The 20,872-nt window shown below is 54.6% G+C and overlaps 1 protein-coding gene across 1 annotated transcript in view; it reads left to right on the plus strand.

Annotated features, from left to right (window-relative positions):
* Positions 1-5,731: 5,731 nt before the first annotated feature.
* Positions 5,732-20,872, plus strand: part of LOC140411216 (uncharacterized) — a 68,532-nt gene continuing 53,391 nt past the window's right edge. Inside the window, exons 1-2 of the mRNA XM_072500321.1 lie at positions 5,732-5,947; positions 10,922-11,051. Of these exons, the coding sequence (XP_072356422.1) occupies positions 5,816-5,947; positions 10,922-11,051 (262 nt within the window). The 5' untranslated portion in view covers positions 5,732-5,815. The remainder of the gene's footprint in view (positions 5,948-10,921; positions 11,052-20,872) is intronic.

The raw sequence follows: 20,872 nt of genomic DNA on the forward strand, positions 1-20,872 counted from the left end.
GAACTGGAATCAATAGTGAAATATCTGCCCCGGGCGGTTCACATTTCCTGTCTATCTCAGGCAAGGGGTTCAATGCTGAGTGTGTGAACTGGAGTCAATAGTGAAATATCTGCCCCGGGTGATTCACATTTCCTGTCTAACTCAGGCAGGGGGGTCAATGCTGAGTGCGTGAACTGGAATCAATAGTGAAATATCTGCCCCGGGCGGTTCACATTTCCTGTCTAACTCAGGCAGGGGGGTCAATGCTGAGTGTGTGAACTGGAATCAATAGTGAAATATCTGCCCCGGGCGGTTCACATTTCCTGTCATCTCAGGCAGGGGGGTCAATGCTGAGTGTGTGAACTGGAATCAATAGTGAAGTATCTGCCCCGGGCGGTTCACATTTCCTGTCTATCTCAGGCAAGGGGTTCAATGCTGAGTGTGTGAACTGGAATCAGTAGTGAAATATCTGCCCCGGGTGATTCACATTTCCTGTCTAACTCAGGCAGGGGGGTCAATGCTGAGTGCGTGAACTGGAATCAATAGTGAAATATCTGCCCCGGGCGGTTCACATTTCCTGTCTAACTCAGGCAGGGGGGTCAATGCTGAGTGTGTGAACTGGAATCAATAGTGAAATATCTGCCCCGGGCGGTTCACATTTCCTGTCTAACTCAGGCAGGGGGGTCAATGCTGAGTGCGTGAACTGGAATCAATAGTGAAATATCTGTCCCGGGCGGTTCACATTTCCTGTCTAACTCAGGCAGGGGGATCAATGCTGAGTGTGTGAACTGGAATCAATAGTGAAATATCTGCCCCGGGCGGTTCACATTTCCTGTCTAACTCAGGCAGGGGGGTCAATGCTGAGTGTGTGAACTGGAATCAATAGTGAAATATCTGCCCCGGGCGGTTCACATTTCCTGTCATCTCAGGCAGGGGGATCAATGCTGAGTGTGTGAACTGGAATCAATAGTGAAATATCTGCCCCGGGCGGTTCACATTTCCTGTCTAACTCTGTCAGGGGGGTCAATGCTGAGTGTGTGAACTGGAATCAATAGTGAAATATCTGCCCCGGGCGGTTCTCATTTCCTGTCTAACTCAGGCAGGGGGGTCAATGCTGAGTGTGTGAACTGGAATCAATAGTGAAATATCTGCCCCGGGGGGTTCACATTTCCTGTCTAACTCAGGCAGGGGGGGGTCAATGCTGAGTGTGTGAACTGGAATCAATAGTGAAATTTATCTGCCCCGGGCTGTTCACATTTCCTGTCTAACTCAGGCAGGGGGGTCAATGCCGAGTGTGTGAACTGGAATCAATAGTGAAATATCTGCCCCGGGCTGTTCACATTACCTGTCTAACTCAGGCAGGGGGATCAATGCTGAGTGTGTGAACTGGAATCAATAGTGAAATATCTGCCCCGGGCGGTTCACATTTCCTGTCTAACTCAGGCAGGGGGATCAATGCTGAGTGTGTGAACTGGAATCAATAGTGAAGTATCTGCCCCGTGCGGTTCACGTTTCCTGTCTAACTCAGGCAGGGGGGTCAATGCTGAGTGTGTGAACTGGAATCAATAGTGAAATATCTGCCCCGGGCGGTTCACATTTCCTGTCCAACTCAGGCAGGGGGGTCAATGCTGAGTGTGTGAACTGGAATCAATAGTGAAATATCTGCCCCGGGCGGTTCACATTTCCTGTCTAACTCAGGCAGGGGGGTCAATGCTGAGTGTGTGAACTGGAATCAATAGTGAAATATCTGCCCCGGGCGGTTCACATTTCCTGTCTAACTCAGGCAGGGGGGTCAATGCTGAGTGTGTGAACTGGAATCAATAGTGAAATATCTGCCCTGGGCGTTTCACATTTCCTGTCTAACTCAGGCAGGGGGGTCAGTGCTGAGAGTGTGAACTGGAATCAATAGTGAAATATCTGCCCCGGGCGGTTCACATTTCCTGTCTAACTCAGGCAGGGGGGTCAATGCTGAGTGTGTGAACTGGAATCAATAGTGAAATATCTGCCCCGGGCGGTTCACATTTCCTGTCTAACTCAGGCAGTGGGATCAATGCTGAGTGTGTGAACTGGAATCAATAGTGAAATATCTGTCCCGGGCGGTTCACGTTTCCTGTCTAACTCAGGCAGTGGGATCAATGCTGAGTGTGTGAACTGGAATCAATAGTGAAATATCTGCCCCGGGCGGTTCACATTTCCTGTCTAACTCAGGCAGGGGGGTCACTGCTGAGTGTGTGAACTGGAATCAATAGTGAAATATCTGCCCCGGGCGGTTCACATTTCCTGTCTAACTCAGGCAGGGGGGTCAATGCTGAGAGTGTGAACTGGAATCAATAGTGAAATATCTGCCCCGGGCGGTTCACATTTCCTGTCTAACTCAGGCAGGGGGGTCAAAGCTGACTGTGTGAACTGGAATCAATAGTGAAATATCTGCCCCGGGCGGTTCACATTTCCTGTCTAACTCAGGCAGGGGGGTCAATGCTGAGTGTGTGAACTGGAATCAATAGTGAAATATCTGCCCCGGACGGTTCACATTTCCTGTCTAACTCAGGCAGGGGGGTCAATGCTGAGTGTGTGAACTGGAATCAATAGTGAAATATCTGCCCCGGGCGGTTCACATTTCCTGTCTAACTCAGGCAGGGGGGTCAATGCTGAGTGTGTGAACTGGAATCAATAGTGAAATATCTGCCCCGGGCGGTTCACATTTCCTGTCTAACTCAGGCAGGGGGGTCAATGCTGAGTGTGTGAACTGGAATCAATAGTGAAATATCTGCCCCGGGCGGTTCACATTTCCTGTCTAACTCAGGCAGGGGGGTCGAAGCTGAGTGTGTGAACTGGAATCAATAGTGAAATATCTGCCCCGGGCGGTTCACATTTCCTGTCTAACTCAGGCAGGGGGGTCAATGCTGAGTGTGTGAACTGGAATCAATAGTGAAATATCTGCCCCGGGCGGTTCACATTTCCTGTCTAACTCAGGCAGGGGGGTCAATGCTGAGTGTGTGAACTGGAATCAATAGTGAAATATCTGCCCCGGGCGGTTCACATTTCCTGTCTAACACAGGCAGGGGGGTCAATGCTGAGTGTGTGAACTGGAATCAATAGTGAAATATCTGCCCCGGGCGGTTCACATTTCCTGTCTAACTCAGGCAGGGGGGTCGATGCTGAGAGTGTGAACTGGAATCAATAGTGAAATATCTGCCCCGGGCGGTTCACATTTCCTGTCTAACTCAGGCAGGGGGATCGATGCTGAGTGTGTGAACTGCAATCAATAGTGAAATATGTGCCCCGGGCGGTTCACATTTCCTGTCTAACTCAGGCAGGGGGATCAATGCTGAGTGTGTGAACTGGAATCAATAGTGAAATATCTGCCCCGGGCGGTTCACATTTCCTGTCTAACTCAGGCAGGGGGATCGATGCTGAGTGTGTGAACTGCAATCAATCGTGAAATATCTGCCCCGTGCGGTTCACATTTCCTGTCTAACTCAGGCAGGGGGATCAATGCTGAGTGTGTGAACTGGAATCAATAGTGAAATATCTGCCCCGGGCGGTTCACATTTCCTGTCTAACTCAGGCAGGGGGATCAATGCTGAGTGTGTGAACTGGAATCAATAGTGAAATATCTGCCCCGGGCGGTTCACATTTCCTGTCTAACTCAGGCAGGGGGATCAATGCTGAGTGTGTGAACTGGAATCAATAGTGAAATATCTACCCCGGGCGGTTCACATTTCCTGTCTGACTCAGGCAGGGGGGTCAATGCTGAGTGTGTGAACTGGAATCAATAGTGAAATATCTGCCCCGAGCGGTTCACATTTCCTGTCTAACTCAGGCAGGGGGGTCAATGCTGAGTGTGTGAACTGGAATCAATAGTGAAATATCTGCCCCGGGCGGTTCACATTTCCTGTCTAACTCAGGCAGGGTGATCGATGCTGAGTGTGTGAACTGGAATCAATAGTGAAATATCTGCCCCGGGCGATTCACATTTCCTGTCTAACTCAGGCAGGGGGGTCAATGCTGAGTGTGTGAACTGGAATCAATAGTGAAATATCTGCCCCGGGCGGTTCACATTTCCTGTCTAACTCAGGCAGGGGGATCGATGCTGAGTGTGTGAACTGGAATCAATAGTGAAATATCTGCCCCGGGCGGTTCACATTTCCTGTCTATCTCAGGCAGGGGGGTCAATGCTGAGTGTGTGAACTGGAATCAATAGTGAAATATCTGCCCCGAGCGGTTCACATTTCCTGTCTAACTCAGGCAGGGGGATCAATGCTGAGTGTGTGAACTGGAATCAATAGTGAAATATCTGCCCCGGGCGGTTCACATTTCCTGTCTAACTCAGGCAGGGGGATCGATGCTGAGTGTGTGAACTGCAATCAATAGTGAAATATCTGCCCCGGGCGGTTCACATTTCCTGTCTAACTCAGGCAGGGGGATCAATGCTGAGTGTGTGAACTGGAATCAATAGTGAAATATCTGCCCCGGGCGGTTCACATTTCCTGTCTATCTCAGGCAGGGGGGTCAATGCTGAGTGTGTGAACTGGAATCAATAGTGAAATATCTGCCCCGGGCGGTTCACATTTCCTGTCTGACTCAGGCAGGGGGGTCAATGCTGAGTGTGTGATCTGGAATCAATAGTGAAATATCTGCCCCGGGCGGTTCACATTTCCTGTCTAACTCAGGCAGGGGGGTCAATGCTGAGTGTGTGAACTGGAATCAATAGTGAAATATCTGCCCCGGGCGGTTCACATTTCCTGTCTAACTCAGGCAGGGGTGTCAATGCTGAGTGTGTGAACTGGAATCAATAGTGAAATATCTGCCCCGGGCGGTTCACATTTCCTGTCTAACTCAGGCAGGGGGGTCAATGCTGAGTGTGTGAACTGGAATCAATAGTGAAATATCTGCCCCGGGCGGTTCACATTTCCTGTCTAACTCAGGCAGGGGGGTCAATGCTGAGTGTGTGAACTGGAATCAATAGTGAAATATCTGCCCCGGGCGGTTCACATTTCCTGTCTAACTCAGGCAGGGGGATCAATGCTGAGTGTGTGAACTGGAATCAATAGTGAAATATCTGCCCCGGGCGGTTCACATTTCCTGTCTAACTCAGGCAGGGGGGTCAATGCTGAGTGTGTGAACTGGAATCAATAGTGAAATATCTGCCCCGGGCGATTCACATTTCCTGTCTAACTCAGGCAGGGGGGTCAATGCTGAGTGTGTGAACTGGAATCAATAGTGAAATATCTACCCCGGGCAGTTCACATTCCCTGTCTAACTCAGGCAGGGTGATCGATGCTGAGTGTGTGAACTGGAATCAATAGTGAAATATCTGGCCCGGGCGGTTCACATTTCCTGTCTAACTCAGGCAGGGGGGTCAATGCTGAGTGTGTGAACTGGAATCATTCAGAAGATTGGAGAATTCAGAATGTCCAATTCACCAACAGCACTTCTTTCAGGACTTGTGGGAGGAAACCGGAGCACCCGGAAGAACCCACACAGACACTGGGAGAACGTGCAGACTCCGCACAGACAGTGACACAAGCCGGGAATCGAACCAGGGACACTGGAGCAGTGAAGTAACAGTGCTAACCACTGTGCTACCGTGCTGGACATGATTTCTAAATGGTTTCTAAATTCCAGGCTGTGATCAAAACACCAAAAAACATTTCCATAGTTAATCAGCTGGGGCGTTTCTTCAACATGTGATGTTCCCGTAGCTAAACCTTATTCAAAATCATCCACTAAAAACTGTATAAAAATCCCTGAGCTCTCTGCTCAAACTGCAGATCGAGCTGAAGGTGCTGAGGGTCATTCAGTGAATTCACCAGTGACCTGTACCGACACCAAGATGCTGAGAATCGTCTTAACCGTGTGTGTCCTCTTCTGGAACCAACTCGCTGCACAGGATGCGGTAAACGAGGTGATCGGGATCTGTGGAGAAAATGACTGCCTGAAACCCGCAGTAATCATTGAGGAAAAGGTAAGGATAATTAGAACAAGAATCATCTTTATTATTGTCACAAGTAAACTGACACTAACACTGCAATGAAGTTACTGTGAAAAGCCCCTAGTTGCCACATTCCGGCACCTGTTCGGGTCACAGAGGGAGAATTCAGAATGTCCAATTCACCAACAGCACGTCTTTCGGGACTTGTGGGAGGAAACCGGAGCACCCGGAGGAAACCCACGCAGACACGGGGAGAACGTGCAGACTCCACACAGACAGTGACCCAAGCCGGGAATCGAACCTCGGACCCTGGCGCTATGTAGCAACAGTGCTAACCACTGTGCTACCGTGCCACCCTTAAGAGTTTACTGCATTCTGTAACGTTCGTACCAGTGGAAATTATTTAATGCCTGTGTTTTTGGGTCGAGTCCCCTTTACTCTCTTTACAGTCAAACATCTGTCTGACTCAGGCAGGGGGATCAATGCTGAGTGTGTGAACTGGAATAAACAGTGAAATATCTGCCCCGGGCGGTTCACACATCCCGGGACCCGGCACTCACACAGTTAATGGTTTCTAAATTCAAGGCTGGGATCAGGAAAGTATTCTGAGGAGCAGAATCTATCTGTACTTTAGACACGGATTAATCAGGGATAGTCAGCGTGGAAGGTCTTTCTTGACAAATACAGTTGAATTATTTGAGGCGGTGAGCAGGAGTGTTGATGAGGGGAATGCATTTGGAGTGGTCGATATGGGCTTTAGCCAGGCTTTTGATAGGGTCCCTCGTGGCAGACTGATCCAGTCAGGGCCCATGGGACCCAAGGTAAAGAGACACATTGGACCCCCAATTGGCTGAGAGGCAGGAAGCTGAGGGTGGTGGAGGGATGATTCTGTGACTGGAAGGGCTGGATTCTGCGGCCCGGGATACCCGGAATGTGTTCCCAATGGGACGGAGAATTGGGGTAACATTGGGATTGGTGACAACGGGAACGCGATGCTCTGAGCCCCTCAGTGACGGCGGGAACGGGTTCCATGTCGCACGCCCGCGGGAGCATAAATAAATGGGAATGGATGGGAATGACCCCTTTGCTCTGCACTCCCGGGATTCTCTGTCCCCGGGAATCACATCGGAGCGTTTGCCCCATTGGTGAGGCCCACCACACCTGGGCCGAGATAGTAGTGACCAACTGAGCCCATCCACAGCCCCCGCCCACCCCTCCATCAGCCCTCACCCTCCCTCCGCACCACACCGCACAGCCCCCACCCCTATCAGCCCTCACCCTCCCTCCCCACCACACCGAACAGCCCCCACCCCATCAGCCCTCCCCCTCCCACCCACCACACCGCACTGCAGCCCCCAACCTCCTGGTCTGCATCGGGACTCTCCTGACCCACACGTACAGGGGTGACCCAACCCCTTCCCCCCTCACTCCCCCTCCCCATCCCCCACTCCTCGCCCCCCGCCTCTTGGACACTTGCAATAGGAGGATTCCCCCGACAGCGACCAAGTTAATACGGGCACCACCCACAGAGACCCCTGTGATAGGGAGACCCCCCCCCCCACAGAGACCCCTGTGATAGGGAGATCCCCCCGCAGAAACCCCTGTGATAGGGAGACCCCCACAGAGACCCCTGTGATAGGGAGATCCCCCCGCAGAGACCCCTGTGATAGGGAGACCCCCACAGAGACCCCTGTGATAGGGAGACCCCCACAGAGACCCCTGTGATAGGGAGACCCCCCCACAGGGACCCCTGTGATAGGGAGACCCCCACAGAGACACCTGTGATAGGGAGACCCCCACAGAGACCCCTGTGATAGGGAGACCCCACCACAGAGACCCCTGTGATAGGGAGACCCCCACAGAGACCCCTGTGGTAGCGAGACCCCTCCACAGAGTCCCCTGTGATAGGGAGACCCCCACAGAGACCACTGTGGTAGCGAGGCCCCCCCCCACAGAGACCCCTGTGATAGGGAGACCCCCCCAACAGAGACCACTGTGATATGGAGACCCCCACAGAGACCCCTGTGATAGAGAGACCCCCACAGAGAGCCCTGTGATAGGGAGACCTCCACAGAGACTCCTGTGATAGAGAGACCCCCACAGAGACCCCTGTGATAGGGAGACCCCCCCCCCCCCCCCCACAGAGAGCCCTGTGATAGGGAGACTCCTTCAGAGACCCCTGTGATAGGGAGACCACCCCACAGAGACTCCTGTGATAGGGTGACCCCTCACCAGACCTCTGTGATAGGGAGACCCCCCTCACAGAGACCCCTGTGATAGGGATACCCCCACAGATACCCCTGTGATAGGGAGACTTCCCCCCACCCACAGAGACCCCTGTGATAGGGAGATCCCCCCGCAGAGACCCCTGTGATAGGGAGACCCCCACAGAGACCCCTGTGATAGGGAGACCCCCACAGAGACCCCTGTGATAGGGAGACCCCCCCACAGGGACCCCTGTGATAGGGAGACCCCCACAGAGACACCTGTGATAGGGAGACCCCCACAGAGACCCCTGTGATAGGGAGACCCCACCACAGAGACCCCTGTGATAGGGAGACCCCCACAGAGACCCCTGTGGTAGCGAGACCCCTCCACAGAGTCCCCTGTGATAGGGAGACCCCCACAGAGACCACTGTGGTAGCGAGGCCCCCCCACAGAGACCCCTGTGATAGGGAGACCCCCCCAACAGAGACCACTGTGATATGGAGACCCCCACAGAGACCCCTGTGATAGAGTGCCCCCCACAGAGAGCCCTGTGATAGGGAGACCTCCACAGAGACTCCTGTGATAGAGAGACCCCCACAGAGACCCCTGTGATCGGGAGACCCCCCCCCCCCACAGAGACCCCTGTGATAGGGAGACCTCCACAGAGAGCCCTGTGATAGGGTGACTCCTTCAGAGACCCCTGTGATAGGGAGACCACCCCACAGAGACTCCTGTGATAGGGTGACCCCTCACCAGACCTCTGTGATAGGGAGACCCCCCTCACAGAGACCCCTGTGATAGGGATACCCCCACAGATACCCCTGTGATAGGGAGACTTCCCCCCACCCACAGAGACCCCTGTGATAGGGAGCCCCCCCCCCCCAAGAGACACCTGTGATAGGGAGACCCATCCACAGAGACCCCTGTGATAGGGAGACCCCCCTCACAGAGACCCCTGTGATAGGGATACCCCCACAGATACCCCTGTGATAGGGAGACCCCTTCCCACAGAGACCCCTGTGATACGGAGACCCCTCCTCACAGAGACCCCTGTGATAGGGAGACCCCCACAGATACCCCTGTGATACAGAGACGCCTCCTCACAGAGACCCCTGTGGTACGGAGACCCCTCCTCACAGAGACCCCTGTGATAGGGAGACCCCCCACCACAGAGGCCCGTGATACGGAGACCCCTCCTCACGGAGACCCCTGTGATAGGGAGACCTCCCCCCCCCCCCCCCACAGGGACCCCGGTGACTGGGAGACCCTCACTGACCCTCTGCTCTGAGCTTCCAGGCAGGGGTGGGACCCTCTTCTGTGTGGGGGGGTCTTTGTGTGGTGAGTCGCTTGTGGAGGGGGATCCTGTAGGAAGGGGGTCGATCTTGGGGGGTTCACTTATCACAGGAATCTCGGTGAGGGTCTCCCTGTCACAGCGGGCTCTGTGGGGCGGGGGGGGGGTTGACTTATCACAGGGATCTCTGTGGGGGTCTCCCTATCACAGGGGTCTCTGTGGAGTGGGTCTCCCTATCACAGGGGTCTCTGTGGGGGTCTCCCTATCACAGGAGTCTCTGTGGGGGTCTCCCTATCACAGGGGTCTCTGTAGGGGGTCTCCCTATCACTGGGGTCTCAGTGGGGGGGGGGTCTCCCTATCACGGGGTCTCTGTGGGGGGGGTCTCCCTATCACGGGGTCTCTGTGGGGGTCTCCCGATCACAGTGGTATCTTTGGGCGGTCTCCCTATCACAGGGGTCTTTGTGTGGGGGGGACTCCCTATCACAGGGGTCTCTGTGGAGGGGGGGTCTCCCTATCACAAGGGTCTCTGTGTGTGGGGGACTCCCTATCACAGGGGTCTCTGTGGGGGTGTCTCCCTATCACGGGGTCTCTGTGGGGCGGGCCCCCTATCACAGTGGTCTCTGTGGGGGTCTCCCTATCACAGGGGTCTCTGTAGGGGTCTCCCTATCGCAGGGGTCTCTGTGGGGGTCTCCCTATCACAGGGGTCTCTGTGGGGGGGTCGCCCTATCGCAGGGGTCTCTGTGGGGGTCTCCTATCACTGGGGTCTCTGTGTGTGGGGGTCTCCCTATCACAGGGCTCTCTGTGGGGGTCTCCCTATCACAGGGGTCTCTGTGGAGGTCTCCTATCACTGGGGTCTCTGTGTGTGGGGGTCTCCCTATCACAGGGGTCTCTGTGGGGGTCTCCCTCTCACAGGGGTCTCTGTGGGGGTCTCCCTATCACAGGGGTCTCTGTGGGGGTCTCCCTTTCACAGGGGTCTCTGTGGGAGGTCTCCCTATCACAGGGGTCTCTGTGGGGGGGGGCTCCCTATCACAGGGGTTTCTGTGGGGGGGTCTCCCTATCACAGGGGTCTCTGTGGGGGGGGTCTCACTATCACAGGGGTCTCTGTGGGGGGGGGTCTCGCTATCACAGGGGTCTATGTGGTGGGGGGTCTCCCTATCACAGGGGTCTCTGTGGGGGGGGGCTCCCTATCACAGGGGTTTCTGTGGGGGGGTCTCCCTATCACAGGGGTCTCTGTGGGGGGGGGGTCTCCCTATCACAGGGGTCTCTGTGGGGGGGGGGGGGCTCCCTATCACAGGGGTTTCTGTGGGGAGGTCTCCCTATCACAGGGGTCTCTGTGGGGGGGGGGGGGGGTCTCACTATCACAGGGGTCTCTGTGGGGGTGTCTCCCTATCACAGGACATGAATACTGCTCCCACACCTGGGACCCGAGGACAGTCCCTCAACACTGATGTGTTTTGGTGCGAGTTCAGTTGTGTCACATGGTGATGGATTTTATTTTCCTCTTTTAGAATTACCTTGAGGTGCAATTCAAAGAACTCCGGAGGATTGAAACTGAAGTTGATGCCGTGGATATTGAAAGTGCGCTGGCGATCGGTCTGGACAAACTATTCAGTTATGCACGTTGTGGGAATGTTGCAGGTATGTCAGATGTTCCTTCAAAGTAACAACAGATTATAAAACAGCCACTCACTCTTTAACCTGTCACGTTTGAAACTTTCTGTACAGACTGACACACTGAGCAAAGAATTGTCAATCCCAGAGCGTTCCTCGGTCACATGTGACCAGTGGGTTGAGGCGCTATTTGGGCTACTTACACGCATAGAAACAAACCGAGAAAATAGAAGCAGGAGGAGGCCATTCGGCCCTTCGAGCCTGCTCCGCCATTCATTCTGATCATGGCTGATCATCAAGTTCAATACCCTGATCCCGCCTTCCCCCATCTCCCTCGATCCCTTGAGCCCCAAGAGCAAATCTATTTCCTTCTTCAAATTCCACAGATTCCCCCCTCTCTGGGGCGAGGGTGAGACCCTCTCTTGTCGGAGATGGTCATTGCCGGGCACTTGTGTGGCGCGAATGTAACATCTTTGGAAAACCCTCTCCAAATCCAACTCTGGAGAGGCCGGAAGTCACGGGAATGAACTGGAAACAAATGCAAGGCTAAAATTCAACAGAGGAATGTTTAACGAATGGGGAAAGTGAAGAGAGGGTCCGTGCAATTAAATGGATCAGTCCAATAGAGCAATGAGACCGACCTCACACACAGCTCTGTTAAACCAGGGACCCCATTATCCCAATTCTCTTCGTGCCGGCTGGATGCGGTGAATCTGGTGGGAGCCAGACCGTCGAATACCCGCTGGTGTAAAATTCCGTTACAAGTCTCCCAATGGCTGGTTAATGGTGATGAAGGCTGGCGTGAACAGGGGGCTCGCGGTTCACCCGAGATTTGAGGTGAATGCAACACTGCCACAGTGCTGCGCCGCTCCTGATGCATCGTTCGCCACACGTCCTGCCCTCCGTCTCCATGCCCAGCTAGGCTTCATGGGCAGCCCCGTGCTGCTGGGCCCAGGGACACGCCTGTGCCACCGTTTCCCGGTCAGTATTGTGCCAGGGCTGCGAGTACAGGAGTCTCCTTCTCCACCTCCAGCAGCGACACACACCAGTGTCTATCTGGGCAGCTCTGTGCTGTCTGTCCCTTCCAGCAGTGACACACACCAGTGTCTATCTGGACAGCTCTGTGCTGTCTCCCCCTTCCAGCAGTGACACACACCAGTGTCTATCTGGACAGCTCTGTGCTGTCCCCCCCTTCCAGCAGTGACACACACCAGTGTCTATCTGGACAGCTCTGTGCTGTCTGTCCCTTCCAGCAGTGACACACACCAGTGTCTATCTGGACAGCTCTGTGCTGTCTGTCCCTTCCAGCAGTGACACACACCAGTGTCTATCTGGACAGCTCTGTGCTGCCTGTCCCTTCCAGCAGTGACACACACCAGTGTCTATCTGGACAGCTCTGTGCTGTCTGTCCCTTCCAGCAGTGACACACACCAGTGTCTATCTGGACAGCTCTGTGCTGTCTCCCCCTTCCAGCAGTGACACAGACCAGTGTCTATCTGGACAGCTCTGTGCTGTCTGTCCTTTCCAGCAGTGACACACACCAGTGTCTATCTGGACAGCTCTGTGCTGTCTGTCCCTTCCAGCAGTGACACACACCAGTGTCTATCTGGACAGCTCTGTGCTGTCTGTCCCTTCCAGCAGTGACACACACCAGTGTCTATCTGGACAGCTCTGTGCTGTCTGACCCTTCCAGCAGTGACACACACCAGTGTCTATCTGGACAGATCTGTGCTGTCTCCCCCTTCCAGCAGCGACACACACCAGTGTCTATCTGGACAGCTCTGTGCTGTCTGTCCCTTCCAGCAGTGACACACACCAGTGTCTATCTGGACAGCTCTGTGCTGTCTGTCCCTTCCAGCAGTGACACACACCAGTGTCTATCTGGACAGCTCTGTGCTGTCTGTCCCTTCCAGCAGTGACACACACCAGTGTCTATCTGGACAGCTCTGTGCTGTCTCCCCTTCCAGCAGTGACACACACCAGTGTCTATCTGGACAGATCTGTGCTGTCTGTCCCTTCCAGCAGTGACACACTCCAGTGTCTATCTGGACAGCTCTGTGCTGTCTGTCCCTTCCAGCAGTGACACACACCAGTGTCTATCTGGACAGTTCTGTGCTGTCTCCCCCTTCCAGCAGTGACACACACCAGTGTCTATCTGGACAGCTCTGTGCTGTCTGTCCCTTCCAGCAGCGACACACACCAGTGTCTATCTGGACAGCTCTGTGCTGTCTGTCCCTTCCAGCAGTGACACACACCAGTGTCTATCTGGACAGCTCTGTGCTGTCTCCCCCTTCCAGCAGTGACACACACCAGTGTCTATCTGGACAGCTCTGTGCTGTCTGTCCCTTCCAGCAGTGACACACACCAGTGTCTATCTGGACAGCTCTGTGCTGTCTGTCCCTTCCAGCAGTGACACACACCAGTGTCTATCTGGACAGCTCTGTGCTGTCTCCCCCTTCCAGCAGTGACACACACCAGTGTCTATCTGGACAGCTCTGTGCTGTCTGTCCCTTCCAGCAGTGACACACACCAGTGTCTATCTGGACAGCTCTGTGCTGTCTGTCCCTTCCAGCAGCGACACACACCAGTGTCTATCTGGACAGCTCTGTGCTGTCTGTCCCTTCCAGCAGTGACACACACCAGTGACTATCTGGACAGCTCTGTGCTGTCTGTCCCTTCCAGCAGTGACACACACCAGTGTCTATCTGGACAGCTCTGTGCTGTCTGTCCCTTCCAGCAGTGACACACACCAGTGTCTATCTGGACAGCTCTGTGCTGTCTGTCCCTTCCAGCAGTGACACACACCAGTGTCTATCTGGACAGCTCTGTGCTGTCTGTCCCTTCCAGCAGTGACACACACCAGTGTCTATCTGGACAGCTCTGTGCTGTCTGTCCCTTCCAGCAGTGACACACACCAGTGTCTATCTGGACAGCTCTGTGCTGTCTGTCCCTTCCAGCAGTGACACACACCTGTGTCTATCTGGACAGCTCTGTGCTGTCTGTCCCTTCCAGCAGTGACACACACCAGTGTCTATCTGGACAGCTCTGTGCTGTCTGTCCCTTCCAGCAGTGACACACACCAGTGTCTATCTGGACAGCTCTGTGCTGTCTGTCCCTTCCAGCAGTGACACACACCAGTGTCTATCTGGACAGCTCTGTGCTGTCTCCCCCTTCCAGCAGTGACACACACCAGTGTCTATCTGGACAGCTCTGTGCTGTCTGTCCCTTCCAGCAGTGACACACACCAGTGTCTATCTGGACAGCTCTGTGCTGTCTGTCCCTTCCAGTGTCTATCTGGACAGCTCTGTGCTGTCCCCCCCTTCCAGCAGTGACACACACCAGTGTCTATCTGGACAGCTCTGTGCTGTCTGTCCCTTCCAGCAGTGACACACACCAGTGTCTATCTGGACAGCTCTGTGCTGTCTGTCCCTTCCAGCAGTGACACACACCAGTGTCTATCTGGACAGCTCTGTGCTGTCTGTCCCTTCCAGCAGTGACACACACCAGTGTCTGTTTGGACAGTTCTGTGCTGTCTGTTCCTTCCAGCAGTGACACACACCAGTGTCTATCTGGACAGCTCTGTGCTGTCTGTCCCTTCCAGCAGTGACACACACCAGTGTCTATCTGGACAGCTCTGTGCTCTCTGTCCCTTCCAGCAGTGACACACACCAGTGTCTATCTGGACAGCTCTGTGCTGTCTGTCCCTTCCAGCAGCGACACACACCAGTGTCTATCTGGACAGCTCTGTGCTGTCTGTCCCTTCCAGCAGTGACACACACCAGTGTCTATCTGGACAGCTCTGTGCTGTCTGTCCCTTCCAGCAGCGACACACTCCAGTGTCTATCTGGACAGCTCTGTGCTGTCAGTCCCTTCCAGCTGCAACACACCCCAGTGTCTATCTCAACAGCTCTGTGCTGTCTGTCCCTTCCAGCAGTGACACACACCAGTGTCTATCTGGACAGCTCTGTGCTGTCTGTCCCTTCCAGCAGTGACACACACCAGTGTCTATCTGGACAGCTCTGTGCTGTCTGACCCTTCCAGCAGTGACACACACCAGTGTCTATCTGGACAGCTCTGTGCTGTCTGTCCCTTCCAGCAGTGACACACACCAGTGTCTATCTGGACAGCTCTGTGCTGTCTGTCCCTTCCAGCAGTGACACACACCAGTGTCTATCTGGACAGCTCTGTGCTGTCTGTCCCTTCCAGCAGTGACACACACCAGTGTCTATCTGGACAGCTCTGTGCTGTCTGTCCCTTCCAGCAGTGACACACACCAGTGTCTATCTGGACAGTTTTGTGCTGTCTGTCCCTTCCAGCAGTGACACACACCAGTGTCTATCTGGACAGCTCTGTGCTGTCTGTCCCTTCCAGCTGTGACACACACCAGTGTCTATCTGGACAGCTCTGTGCTGTCTGTCACTTCCAGCAGTGACACACACCAGTGTCTATCTGGACAGCTCTGTGCTGTCCCCCCTTCCAGCAGTGACACACAACAGTGTCTATCTGGACAGCTCTGTGCTGTCTGTCCCTTCCAGCAGTGACACACACCAGTGTCTATCTGGACAGCTCTGTGCTGTCTGTCCCTTCCAGCAGTGACACACACCAGTGTCTATCTGGACAGCTCTGTGCTGTCTGTCCCTTCCAGCAGTGACACACACCAGTGTCTATTTGGACAGCTCTGTGCTGTCTCCCCCTTCCAGCAGCGACACACACCAGTGTTTATCTGGACAGCTCTGTGCTGTCTCCCCCTTCCAGCAGTGACACACACCAGTGTCTATCTGGACAGCTCTGTGCTCTCTGTCCCTTCCAGCAGTGACACACACCAGTGTCTATCTGGACAGCTCTGTGCTGTCTGTCCCTTCCAGCAGTGACACACACCAGTGTCTATCTGGACAGCTCTGTGCTGTCCCCCCCTTCCAGCAGCGACACATACCAGGGTCAATCTGGGCAGCTCTGTGCTGTCTCCCCCTTCCAGCAGCGACACATACCAGGGTCTATCTGGACAGCTCTGTGCTCTCTGTCCCTTCCAGCAGTGACACACACCAGTGTCTATCTGGACAGCTCTGTGCTGTCTGTCCCTTCCAGCAGTGACACAACCAGTGTCTATCTGGACAGCTCTGTGCTGTCTCCCCCTTCCAGCAGCGACACATACCAGGGTCTATCTGGGCAGCTCTGTGCTGTCCGCCCCTTCCAGCAGTGACTCACACCAGTGTCTATCTGGACAGCTCTGTGCTGTCTGTCCCTTCCAGCAGTGACACACACCAGTGTCTATCTGGACAGTTCTGTGCTGTCTCCCCCTTCCAGCAGTGACACACACCAGTGTCTATCTGGACAGCTCTGTGCTGTCTGTCCCTTCCAGCAGCGACACACACCAGTGTCTATCTGGACAGCTCTGTGCTGTCTGTCCCTTCCAGCAGTGACACACACCAGTGTCTATCTGGACAGCTCTGTGCTGTCCGCCCCTTCCAGCAGTGACACACACCAGTGTCTATCTGGACAGCTCTGTGCTGTCTCCCCCTTCCAGCAGTGACACACACCAGTGTCTATCTGGACAGGTCTGTGCTGTCTGTCCCTTCCAGCAGTGACACACACCAGTGTCTATCTGGACAGCTCTGTGCTATCTGTCCCTTCCAGCAGTGACACACACCAGTGTCTATCTGGACAGCTCTGTGCTGTCTGTCCCTTCCAGCAGTGACACACACCAGTGTTTATCTGGACAGCTCTGTGCTGTCTGTCCCTTCCAGCAGTGACACACACCAGTGTCTATCTGGACAGCTCTGTGCTGTCTGTCCCTTACAGCAGTGACACACACCAGTGTCTATCTGGACAGCTCTGTGCTGTCTGTCCCTTCCAGCAGTGACACACACCAGTGTCTATCTGGACAGCTCTGTGCTGTCTGTCCCTTCCAGCAGTGACACACACCAGTGTCTATCTGGACAGCTCTGTGCTGTCTGTCCCTTCCAGCAGTGACACACACCAGTGTATATCTGGACAGCTCTGTGCTGTCTGTCCCTTCCAGCAGTGACACACACCAGTGTCTATCTGGACAGCTCTGTGCTGTCTGTCCCTTCCAGCAGCGACACACACCAGTGTTTATCTGGACAGCTCTGTGCTGTCTCCCCCTTCCAGCAGTGACACACACCAGTGTCTATCTGGACAGCTCCGTGCTGTATGTCCCTTCCAGCAGTGACACACACCAGTGTCTATCTGGACAGCTCTGTGCTGTCTGTCCCTTCCAGCAGTGACACACACCAGTGTCTATCTGGACAGCTCTGTGCTGTCTGTCCCTTCCAGCAGTGACACACACCAGTGTCTATCTGGACAGCTCTGTGCTGTCTGTCCCTTCCAGCAGTGACACACACCAGTGTCTATCTGGACAGCTCTGTGCTGTCTGTCCCTTCCAGCAGTGACACACACCAGTGTCTATCTGGACAGCTCTGTGCTGTCTCCCCCTTCCAGCAGTGACACACAACAGTGTCTATCTGGACAGCTCTGTGCTGTCCCCCCCTTCCAGCAGCGACACATACCAGGATCAATCTGGGCAGCTCTGTGCTGTCTCCCCCTTCCAGCAGCGACACATACCAGGGTGTATCTGGACAGCTCTGTGCTCTCTGTCCCTTCCAGCAGTGACACACACCAGTGTCTATCTGGACAGCTCTGTGCTGTCTGTCCCTTCCAGCAGTGACACACACCAGTGTCTATCTGGACAGCTCTGTGCTGTCTCCCCCTTCCAGCAGCGACACATACCAGGGTCTATCTGGGCAGCTCTGTGCTGTCCGCCCCTTCCAGCAGTGACTCACACCAGTGTCTATCTGGACAGCTCTGTGCTGTCTCCCCCTTCCAGCAGTGACACACACCAGTGTCTATCTGGACAGCTCTGTGCTGTCTGTCCCTTCCAACAGTGACACACACCAGTGTCTATCTGGACAGCTCTGTGCTGTCTGTCCCTTCCAGCAGTGACACACACCAGTGTCTATCTGGGCAGCTCTGTGCTGCCCGCCCCTTCCAGCAGTGACACACAACGGTGTCTATCTGGACTGGTCTGTGCTGTCTGTCCCTTCCAGCAGTGACACACACCAGTGTCTATCTGGACAGTTCTGTGCTGTCTCCCCCTTCCAGCAGTGACACACACCAGTGTCTATCTGGACAGCTCTGTGCTGTCTGTCCCTTCCAGCAGTGACACACACCAGTGTCTATCTGGACAGCTCTGTGCTGTCTGTCCCTTCCAGCAGTGACACACACCAGTGTCTATCTGGACAGCTCTGTGCTGTCCGTCCCTTCCAGCAGTGACACACACCAGTGTCTATCTGGACAGCTCTGTGCTGTCTCCCCCTTCCAGCAGTGACACACACCAGTGTCTATCTGGACAGGTCTGTGCTGTCTGTCCCTTCCAGCAGTGACACACACCAGTGTCTATCTGGACAGCTCTGTGCTATCTGTCCCTTCCAGCAGTGACACACACCAGTGTCTATCTGGACAGCTCTGTGCTGTCTGTCCCTTCCAGCAGTGACACACACCAGTGTCTATCTGGACAGCTCTGTGCTGTCTGTCCCTTCCAGCAGTGACACACACCAGTGTCTATCTGGACAGCTCTGTGCTGTCTGTCCCTTCCAGCAGTGACACACACCAGTGTCTATCTGGACAGCTCTGTGCTGTCTGTCCCTTCCAGCAGTGACACACACCAGTGTCTATCTGGACAGCTCTGTGCTGTCTGTCCCTTCCAGCAGTGACACACACCAGTGTCTATCTGGACAGCTCTGTGCTGTCTGTCCCTTCCAGCAGCGACACACACCAGTGTCTATCTGGACAGCTCTGTGCTGTCTGTCCCTTCCAGCAGCGACACACACCAGTGTCTATCTGGACAGCTCTGTGCTGTCTGTCCCTTCCAGCAGCGACACACACCAGTGTCTATCTGGACAGCTCTGTGCTGTCTGTCCCTTCCAGCAGTGACACACACCAGTGTCTATCTGGACAGCTCTGTGCTGTCTGTCCCTTCCAGCAGCGACACACACCAGTGTCTATCTGGACAGTTCTGTGCTGTCTGTCCCTTCCAGCAGTGACACACACCAGTGTCTATCTGGACAGCTCTGTGCTGTCTGTCCCTTCCAGCAGTGACACACACCAGTGTCTATCTGGACAGCTCTGTGCTGTCTGTCCCTTCCAGCAGTGACACACACCAGTGTCTATCTGGACAGCTCTGTGCTGTCTGTCCCTTCCAGCAGTGACACACACCAGTGTCTATCTGGACAGCTCTGTGCTGTCTGTCCCTTCCAGCAGTGACACACACCAGTGTCTATCTGGACAGCTCTGTGCTGTCTGTCCCTTCCAGCAGCGACACACACCAGTGTCTATCTGGACAGCTCTGTGCTGTCTGTCCCTTCCAGCAGTGACACACACCAGTGTCTATCTGGACAGCTCTGTGCTGTCTGTCCCTTCCAGCAGTGACACACCCCAGTGTCTATCTGGACAGCTCTGTGCTGTCTGTCCCTTCCAGCAGTGACACACACCAGTGTCTATCTGGACAGCTCTGTGCTGTCTGTCCCCTCCAGCAGTGACACACACCAGTGTCTATCTGGACAGCTCTGAGCAGTCACCCCCTTCCAGCAGTGACACACACCAGTGTCTATCTGGACAGCTCTGTGCTGTCTGTCCCTTCCAGCAGTGACACACACCAGTGTCTATCTGGACAGCTCTGTGCTGTCTCCCCCTTCCAGCAGTGACACACACCAGTGTCTATCTGGACAGCTCTGTGCTGTCTGTCCCTTCCAGCAGTGACACACACCAGTGTCTATCTGGACAGCTCTGTGCTGTCTCTCCCTTCCAGCAGTGACACACACCAGTGTCTATCTGGGCAGCTCTGTGCTGTCCGCCCCTTCCAGCAGTGACTCACACCAGTGTCTATCTGGACAGCTCTGTGCTGTCTCCCCCTTCCAGCAGTGACACACACCAGTGTCTATCTGGACAGCTCTGTGCTGTCTGTCCCTTCCAACAGTGACACACACCAGTGTCTATCTGGACAGCTCTGTGCTGTCTGTCCCTTCCAGCAGTGACACACACCAGTGTCTATCTGGGCAGCTCTGTGCTGCCCGCCCCTTCCAGCAGTGACACACAACGGTGTCTATCTGGACTGGTCTGTGCTGTCTGTCCCTTCCAGCAGTGACACACACCAGTGTCTATCTGGACAGTTCTGTGCTGTCTCCCCCTTCCAGCAGTGACACACACCAGTGTCTATCTGGACAGCTCTGTGCTGTCTGTCCCTTCCAGCAGCGACACACACCAGTGTCTATCTGGACAGCTCTGTGCTGTCTGTCCCTTCCAGCAGTGACACACACCAGTGTCTATCTGGACAGCTCTGTGCTGTCCGTCCCTTCCAGCAGTGACACACACCAGTGTCTATCTGGACAGCTCTGTGCTGTCTCCCCCTTCCAGCAGTGACACACACCAGTGTCTATCTGGACAGGTCTGTGCTGTCTGTCCCTTCCAGCAGTGACACACACCAGTGTCTATCTGGACAGCTCTGTGCTATCTGTCCCTTCCAGCAGTGACACACACCAGTGTCTATCTGGACAGCTCTGTGCTGTCTGTCCCTTCCAGCAGTGACACACACCAGTGTCTATCTGGACAGCTCTGTGCTGTCTGTCCCTTCCAGCAGTGACACACACCAGTGTCTATCTGGACAGCTCTGTGCTGTCTGTCCCTTCCAGCAGTGACACACACCAGTGTCTATCTGGACAGCTCTGTGCTGTCTGTCCCTTCCAGCAGTGACACACACCAGTGTCTATCTGGACAGCTCTGTGCTGTCTGTCCCTTCCAGCAGTGACACACACCAGTGTCTATCTGGACAGCTC

This window comes from Scyliorhinus torazame, chromosome 4 (genome assembly GCF_047496885.1).
Source record: "Scyliorhinus torazame isolate Kashiwa2021f chromosome 4, sScyTor2.1, whole genome shotgun sequence".
In the NCBI taxonomy this organism is placed as follows: Eukaryota; Metazoa; Chordata; class Chondrichthyes; order Carcharhiniformes; family Scyliorhinidae; genus Scyliorhinus; species Scyliorhinus torazame.